The following is a 9,430-nucleotide window of genomic DNA, read 5'->3' on the forward strand; positions in this document are numbered from 1 at the left end:
TTAATGCCTTTTGATATATATTTAATTTCTACTGCTTGATTTTTTTAATAATAATATATTATAATAACAAATTATAACAACATTTATATAAACATTATCAGGAACAAAGAACAAAGAAAAATAGAATGTATATAATTCTTTTCTCACAAGTATTGGTATTTGGGTGTATTGTATTTCATACGAATAAAAAACATCTTTAAAAATCCTATATTTTGGAGAATGTATGTGAAAAAGTCCTAGTACAGAGCTACTAGATAACGGTGTAGTACAGAGCTACTAGATAACGGTGTAGTACAGAGCTACTAGATAACGGTGTAATTGGGAGAATCTTGTAAACTAACAAAATGAGAAAAAAGGGTACATTTCTCACATAAGCACATGACACATATAGATGTGCATCTATAGGCCTGGAATGGGTTTGTGTTTGGATGCTTTTGTAAAGTCTTAATTTAAAGACCAAAGCAATCGACAACTGTGGGAACATATGGAAAGCCTGCTATGCAGATCAACACTGAGGTACAAAGTACTGACTTAAAGTGACATTTGCCAGCCAGAACTAGCGTAATGATTTGATAAATGTTGAATATTTAAAGTGAATTCACATGAGAGCTCACACAAATTCCACCGTTTCATTCTGGGATCTCAATATTTGTTTGAGCTTCTACACTCAAATGAGCTTCCTTTTAGATTATACTTACATGTCTTAACCCCAAACTGTAGCTCATTATTTGGGTGTAAAAGATGATAATAATATTGTACGAGTCCATAAAGTTAACCTATTGTGTATGTAGAAATACTGTCATGATCACAGTTTTGGGTGTGCTAACTATTTTCTCTTGTTTCTGGCTACATGAGACAGTAGTAGATGTTTACTAGTATTGTTTCAACTGTCGAAGAAAGTGATGGGCTGTTGTTGTTCATTCACAGTCTGTTATCAACCTGCACAAACTGTTAACAGTGTGTTTTCAAACAGGATTTATGCAATAGATTTTACATGTAGCTTACAAACCTCTGCAAATGATGCACTTGAAGGTGTCCTTGACGGAGGCGATCTGTGCCTCCGTCAAGGCCACAGTAGCAGCCCGGTTGCAGGCGAACTGGCCGAGTTCCCTCAGAGCCTGACCAATAGCAGGCAGCTCCTCTGCTGCCTGCACCAGGTTCTCCACATTTTCCCTCACATCCTCCTCAAAGAGACTAGGGATATAAGGAAATAAAAAAATGTAAAAAGTTAATTTAGACAATATGCCCATTACTCTACAAATTTCACTTGCGAATAAGTCATGAGTAGAAAACCAAACATCCACTGTGTTTTGATTACTGGCTTGAAGTTTGAACATACAATTTATTTAAATGATAAGTTGAACTTATTGTGGGCTATTTACATGGTTCACATCTTTTACTTATTTGAATCAAGACAAATCTACCATTAAAAAAACAAGGGAACTGTTCAAAAGCCTGTCCACGTGCCCCACAGGTAGACTGCAATACAGCGTCTTAATGACGTCTAATCATCCAGAACTCCTCTAATACATGATCATCTTGGTTAATGTCACAGCCTGGGATTTGCTGTGAGTGTTTTCATGTTCAGTATCGCTGTTAGGGTAGAGTCTAGATTACTTTGAAGTGAATCTCTGTTTCTGTGTTTTCTGTGTGTGTGGACTTAACTACTTTGTGCTTGACCACCTCATGTCAGTTCTAGTAGCAGCTAAGGCTAATATTGTGCATTGAAAGGTTAGGTCTATCTGGTTTAGTCAATTTAGTGGATATATTAACAACTTTTGATTAACCAACCATTGTTAATAAATACCGTATTTTAATTTGTTATTATTATTATTGTCCCTATACTGTAGCTTATATTGATATTCCTAATTGTACTCTCCTTTTATTTCGTATACACCCCAAACACAAACTCAAATCCACATACAGACACAAGGAAATACATAGTCTACACACAAAATGTGCAGCAATTACGTAATAATGCCCTTTGTGAGCAACATCTCTTTTGTCTGGACCCTGACTCTGGACTGATTCTGCAAGTCAAGTCCATATCTGCCGTCTCACCCAGCTGCATCGTGGGATGTTCTAACCCTCAGTTTCAGTTACAAGTTTTAGGTTTTCATCCATATCTGTCAAACACAAATCTTCTCAACTTTCTTGTCAAACACAAACACTAGATGGTTGTCATTAGAAGGTTTCCAGTGAGGTCTCTTAACTTTGTATAATCACTCAGTTGGGTGGGGCTGATAAGGGCTCAGTGGACGACTCAGGCACTTTGCAACTACAGTACATTTTCAGATCAGTAAGCAAAGCATGCAGTATACATTTGGGAGACCCTAATGTGGGTGAAGTTTTAATGTCACTCATAAAGGCCTGTAATGGCCGGGAAGGGTTTGAACCATATGCATGTGGACAGCTCGCGTCTATGGTGTACATTTGCCAACATGATGAGACCTCCCCATTCAAATACAGTGGATCTTTATCTATTTTTTGATAATCTGTTTGTTGTCTGTTATTTGGGGGGGTTACAGTCTGTTGTTTTTTTGTCTTAAGCTGTTTACATGTTTCTTTAATGCATAACAGAAAAATGTTTGTGATGTTTATTCATTTTGGATAAACGGAATGCTTGTTACCTTGTCCTCCTCCTCTTCCTCCTCTGAATCTCGTCATACTGGCTATTTTCCATTGCCAGTATTCTTCGTGCATTCTGTTTCCAGAAGGAAATGCCTACAGAAAAGATTAAAAAAACAAAAATGTATTGATATTTTGTTTCCAAGAGACATCTTAAGCCTCTGGAGGTGCTGGCACCTACAGAGAATCTGTGTTTGATTTCTTTACCAGTATAACAGCCTTGTTACATCTCTCAACCATATCCCAAAATAGAAGACTGTTTAAGTCCATTATTATTCTTAGGATTTTGTCATTAAATCAGAACATTTACTAAAAGTTAATAATTGCTATATGAATGTCGGGGGCTGTCAGTCCTTGCACTCAGAGCTCAGTCTATTAACTTGCGAGTTTTTAAGTTAACCCCCCCCCACCCCCCACCCCATCCCTCTGATCATTTTCATTAACTGTTAGAAAAAGAGTTGAACCTGAATTAAGATTCAAATCCCTCAACAAAAAAAAGAAAACTTTCAAAACTGCAAAGCATTCAGCTAAGCCACAGGAATTGACAAACTTTGTAAATACTATAACGTACCAGTTGTCCCACTGGAGTCTGCCAGTTTGTGTCCGTGTGCGTCGCATAGGACAATGTCCTCCTCCGTCCGCAATTCAGCTTTGACCTTAGCCGTCATGAGGGGGACGGTTGCCTCCTGCTGGCTAAATTCTACAAATAATGTTGCCCCATCCACTAGGAGGTTTCCCTTCTCCACCCTTCCGATTAGTATGTTCCTTTCAAGACAGAGAAAAAGACAGGGTGATGGGCTGGATAGATAGAAAGAGAGAGAGAAAGCGAGAGATATTTCCAAATGAAGAGTTTGTGGAAAATCAAAAATCAACAATAATTCCTCTCCTATTTATTTAAGCAAGAGATGTTAATATTTAATGAATGAGGTGTCATTAATCATCTATAAATTCACTGTGTTGACGACAATGCTTTTGTTAATCGTCTGGCTGCACATCCAGACACATTTTGCAACTTTTAACGTTGTTTCTCTGAATGATATCAGTCTGGAAAGGCTTTTATTCAAACTGGAAAGACTTGTTACTATGGCTTCCTTCTTTCTTTCCTTTAAGCCATATTTCTATCACCAAGAAACGTGTCAACAACAAGGCTCGTATTAAATAAAGTAACGCTCATTCATCTGGTTCCTCACGGTTAGATGTCCAGTTAGTAGCTCTGTCGATGGATAAATGGATGTCAACGTGCAGCCTATGTGTGATAAACTACACAAAACAACCCAAACAGGATATGCCGCGGCAACCCAAAGTAAAGAAAAAGATCAACTTAAACTTCGTCTTTGTGAAATGAACAAGAAACTATATTAAAGCCCGTTGAAAAACTATTTCTTCTCTTGGCATCCTGAAGCAGCTGCGCTGTGCACAGCTGATACTAATCACCATGAAGGCATCAGCTGGTGCCAATTTATCAACAATTTAATGCCATGGTTGACCACATGGGGCACAAAAACCAACCACTACTCTATCAACATAATGTATATCTAAATACCAACCACTACTCTATCAACATAATGTACATCTATAATAAATACCAACCACTACTCTATCAACATAATGTACGTACATCTTAGAATATGGAATTTAACATCTCCTTTTCTAATATTTGGCTCCTACACTTGTAATGAAACCATTTAAATGGAAGCAGCACGAATGTGTATTTAAACTTATTCTTTTGTATTTACTGGTTGGTAATTTAAAGGGACTGTTTGTAACTTTTTACACGTATAAATCTACGGGGTCGGTGTCCCATGCGCGCTTGCAAATGCGGCTCGCAAATGCACGCTCGCATGTGGCTACGCTGTTCAGAGCGCTCCTCTGCCTGCTTGCCTTCACTCACACAACGCGCGCGTTCTTGCTCCACCTCATGTTCATGCGCGCACACTACACACTGCAGAAGAGTTAGTTTAGCTCTGAGAATATCTAGTGAATGTACAGTGGACGTTTGTGCAGAAATAACTGCTGCAGCTCCTCCAGACCAACAGAGGTTTGCCGTGTCTTGTGAAGTGACGAGGCTCCGCAGAGAGAAACGTTATCGCCTCCGACCGGGTGCTGGTGTCTCCCTGTTCACTCCGGCTGCGGTCGGAGACGACAACGTTACTTGCTGCGGAGCCCCGCTGCTTCAGCCTCCGGTCTGAAGCAGGAAAAGCCAACACTAGGATCAGCATTGATTCATGGAGAGACCTTCGTCTGGTCAGCTAACATTACTGCCAAGCAGCTGAAATATAGAGTGATATTGTGCTTTTAGCTGACGTGTGTCGCCTCACTGTTTTGAGGGATGCTCGTTCATGTCTATATGGAGCGAGCAAGCGCGAGCCCGACGCTGACTTTCTTTGACTTAACGGCCACAGGTGTCGCTGTTAACAAGCATTTCTGAAAGTTACAAATAGTCCCTTTAAGAAACAAGCCGTTCACACCTTTGTAATAACTCTTTTTTAGCCAATTACTTTTTCAATATTAACTGATTTCAAACCTTGTGAACAGTCGCGCTGCGCGTGAGGGTGGAGGTCCAGCATGGTCAACAGATGCTGCAGGCCTCGCCTGGAACTGAAAAGTTCCCGGCTGTCTTGTGGGTACAGCTGCAAAGATAAATCAACTATCAACTATTAGATACATGATCAACTATTTTGAAAATCGATCAATCACTTAATTAGTTTTTAAGGATAAAGTAAAAATTCTCTGATTTCAGCTTCTTAAATGTAACTATTTTCTGGTTTCTTTACTCCTCTACTGAATAGCTGTTAAATGATGAACAGAAAAAGACATTTGAGGATGTCATCTTGGGCTTTGATCAACATTTTTCACCATTTTATATTTTATTTTTCATTTCATAGACCAACAACTAATCAATTTATCAAGACAATAATCGTCAGATTAATCGGCAATGAAAATAATTGTTAGTTGCAGCCCTACTTTCAGGTGCCTGGGATGCAGGGCCCTCCTCCTCCCTGCAGACCTCAGATCTGCTGCCTGCATTGATACGGTCAACGTAGCCAGTGGGGCCGGGCAGCACCACATCCCCTCCGTCAGCCACTAAATATATTGTCGATGGAATCAGCTGAAAGAGGGGTTGAAACAGGGATGAAAATATTTTTAAAGGTTTATTATTTTTTCATGTATTATGTACCTATGTAACACACACGCACACACACACACACACACACACAGACATCAGAAGGGTTTGGGAAATTGAAATGAAATTAATCAACAATACATTTTTTTTTTTTATGTCAACATGTTTTATTTTTGCTAAAATGTATTTATAGAACCTAATGACTATGAAATACCCTAATTAATTCATTGACTTGCTTGTAGGAGCTGCAGTAATATCTAAAATATTGTCTTTTTAGTCTTTTTTTTTCATAAAGTTTTATTGAACTTACTTAGCCTTACTGGGGTGTTTCAGTAACCATCCCTACACTCATGTTCCAGAACATAGCAACAGCTGATGTGCTCTCCAGAGCACCAGAAAGAGCATCAGGAGACACACATCTAGAAACTGAGATGAATTTGTATGCACATCAAGAAATGTCCTGTCTTCCAGCTACAGAACAAAAACTGCAACAAATCAATGAACATCAAGACAGAGATGAAGTGGTGAAACAGGTAAAGCAGTACTGTATTAAAGGATGGCCAGACAATTACAGCATAACAGGACCATGTTCTCCTTACCATCAGCAAACGGGAGATTTAACCGTTGAGAATGGACTGCTTCTACACGGCACACGTCTAGTGATTCCAAAATCACTGCAGAAAGAGATTCTAGGGAAATTGCACACAGGTCACCAAGGCATAACAACATGCAGAGAAAGAGCAAAACAATCTGTATGCTGGCCGGGACTGAGCACACAACTTCATCAGCTGGTGGAGAGGTGTGAAACACGTTTAAAAGAACGACAAAACCAAAGAGAAACCCTACTGCCAACTGAATGTCCAGCCAGACCATGGGAAATGGTTGGAGCAGATCTGTTTGAGTGGAGCAACAGCCAGCAACTGGTCATAGTGGACTATTTCTCAAGGTATGTTGAAATCTCCAAACTAACCTCTACCACAGCAGCTGCAGTAATTGAACAATTCTCCTGATATCTCCTCCGTGCTCTTGAGACTGTGCTGGGATACACAGCAACCTTCTACCTCTCCTGGAGGAGCTGGACTACCTGTGCAACCTGATTGGGCTGCAGGTACCGCCAGTCAGGAAGGATGAGGAGAGAGCAGCTGTCTGTGGCCACCACATGCAGAACCATTCCCTGTCTGGGGGTTGTCTTGCTGTTGCCTCTCCATCGCACCTGTTGTCACTTTCATTTGCACCAAAGCAGCTGAAAGTGATTCACAATCACTTGTGTTTCCTAAATGGACAGATTGATATCCCTGAAGTTTAACTGATGACGGTGTTATACTGTGATGATTAAGTGTTCCCTTACATTTTTTGAGCAGTTTATATGTGCATGGATGGATGAAAGGATGAAAGGAGGCCATGCACAGAGCTGAAAAAATGGTAAGGTTGCACCTTGAGGAGCTGTGATGCTGACAAACACAAGTGCCAGGGAGAAGACTTTAAGCATTTTAATGACTTCAAAATGGTCAACATGTGGTCACATTGAAACACAGAGGTGAGTGACATCTATGAATGAATGAGTGAATGCTGTGCACCGAATGGCAAGCGGAGCAACAAGGGTATGAACGAGCATCCAGCAGGCCAATGAAGTTTGCTGGTGAAGTGAACGACAGACAGTCTTCAGAGGTCGACAGTATCCATGACAACAGCTGTCCCCTGGACCTTTGTTCTGAAGGAAATGCACAGATGTCTCCATAGTTGTTTTAAGTACCCCAAAATGATAAAGGAACAATGTAGTTTGCCTGTGTGATGGAAGGCTAATATGGTCATTTTGAAATAAAATCCCATCAGATGTATGAAGTGATACAGAAGTCATCACTCTATCTTCCCTGAAACGTCCAGGTTTTTGTTACATACATACGTGTGTCCATCTCCAACACGCCTGTTGATGTGCAGAACAAACTGTAGAATAACTAATCATAACGACACGTATCAAATGTGTCGTTATGATTAGTTATGTGCACATAAGCACGGAGGGTTCTGTGGTTATTTTACAACAGTCTGACGCTGGGTGAACAAAATGGAATTGTAGCTTAGCAGTGACATCATCACTCCAGATACTGTAGATTTAACAGATACCTGCTGTCTTCAGATGGCTGTAAAGAGTCACCCGAGTAAAGGAAAGGCCTTCAGTACAGTACTATTGTCATCACAGACAGCTAGCATTAATGTCATAGGGAAAAGGAGGGTCCTAAGGCTGGCTGCAGGGGGCGGCAGGGAGACGTCCCTGTCGCTGCTCCACCACCTTGAGATGTTCCGGGATTAATGGAGCGAAACATCAGTGAAGGTGGCTCCCGGCTGACGACCCTGCAGCCGGCCCAATGGCACCGTCGGAGGTGTGACAGGCAGAAATGCCCAGCAGGTATAACCACCTGTGCTTCAATCATAACCACTGGTTGAAAAATCAGCATTATCATGATGTCGAACAAATTAACTAAATTACATATACTACCAAATAGACTAGAAATGATTGAAAAGCATCATAAACCACCAAACAGAATACAGTAAGTTAGTGATTTCAGTTTTTTAGTGAACTCAGGCTGATTAATCATCATTTTAGACTATGATGTCTGAAGGTTGGCAAACATGCTGATCAACTATACTTATTCATCATTGACTGTGATTATTGACTTGACTTTTCATCTATGAATGCATCAAAATTGAGAATTTGACTGCTGAACTTTATGAAAAAAAAAAAAATCCTTGGGGGATGAGGAGTGATGACCTCTGACCCCTGTGGTGGGTTACGTCACAGAAGACCTACTCATAAAATGCACTGATTTCACTGATACCGAATCTCCCTCCAAACTAAATTGTAAAGCTGACGGCCCCTCAGTATGATCTGATCAATACCACGCTAGCAGATTGTTTTGTTGGCTGTGTAATGTCACAGAACTGTTATATTCCATAGGTTGTGTAGGCTACGTAATGTAGTCAACAATGAACAACAGCTATGAAACTGAACATTGGCTTGATAATGTTGTAGAATGTGATGTTATTTGGTAGCCTACTGTGTGAGAGAATGTGTATTTTTATGGATCAACAGGTGTGGCAGCAATCGCTTCAGGGTGTCGGATCAGGACACTAGTTTGTGCTCAGGTGAGAGTGTAGAAACAGAGAGATGCAGAGTCCAAGTGTAGAGTTAAGGCTGTTTATCTTGATGCAGATCAAAGCATACAAAATAATGGTGTGTGAAATGAGCCTGATGAGAAATTAAAGTGTTAAATGCAAGGTCCATCACAGTTTCTGTATATTTTCCATGGACTCATGAAACGTCCATTAGGCATCAATCATAGCAGGTAAAGTCCAGCCGTCTTCTCCTCATCTGTATTTCTCCCTCAGGGCTGTATTTTGGGGCCTACTCAGTGCAGGCACACTGATGGCACATGCGCATGTTCGGGCACAGGTGATAGGAGGAGGAGAGATGCACATAGGCCTTTTTTACACCACTCTGAGACGGTGAACAGTAATTTGGTAACGTGATGTGGGGACCTCTGCTGGAAAGGACCATAAAGGCAATTTCCACATTTTTAATTCATGCTGCACATCTAAATAGTACATCACAGAAAATAATTAAAAAAAATACAATACATTATCTTAATGTGAATTTGCCAGGCTCTGCATTGCCCATGCCTG

At 40.5% G+C, this 9,430-nt stretch overlaps 1 protein-coding gene across 1 annotated transcript; it reads right to left on the reverse strand.

Annotated features, from left to right (window-relative positions):
• Positions 1-886: 886 nt before the first annotated feature.
• LOC141762104 (uncharacterized) lies at positions 887-5,252 on the reverse strand. The gene is made up of 4 exons (XM_074625978.1): positions 5,153-5,252; positions 3,200-3,393; positions 2,631-2,724; positions 887-1,194 (listed from the first exon to the last, which is right to left on the reverse strand). Exons 2-4 carry the CDS (start codon positions 3,294-3,296, stop codon positions 1,002-1,004), a joined length of 384 nt encoding a protein of 127 aa, XP_074482079.1. The 5' UTR covers positions 3,297-3,393; positions 5,153-5,252; the 3' UTR covers positions 887-1,001.
• Positions 5,253-9,430: the final 4,178 nt, after the last annotated feature.

Source organism: Sebastes fasciatus, chromosome 23 (assembly GCF_043250625.1).
Source record: "Sebastes fasciatus isolate fSebFas1 chromosome 23, fSebFas1.pri, whole genome shotgun sequence".
NCBI classification, from domain to species: Eukaryota; Metazoa; Chordata; class Actinopteri; order Perciformes; family Sebastidae; genus Sebastes; species Sebastes fasciatus.

Coding starts and splice junctions, on each gene's coding strand:
- LOC141762104 (XM_074625978.1), bottom strand. CDS start 3,296: ATGACGGCTAAGGTCAAAGCTGAATTGCGGACGGAGGAGGACATTGTC. Junction 2,725..3,199: donor AGACTCCAGTGGGACAACTG/GTACGTTATAGT, acceptor TCTTTTCTGTAG/GCATTTCCTTCTGGAAACAG. Junction 1,195..2,630: donor AGGAAGAGGAGGAGGACAAG/GTAACAAGCATT, acceptor TTATATCCCTAG/TCTCTTTGAGGAGGATGTGA.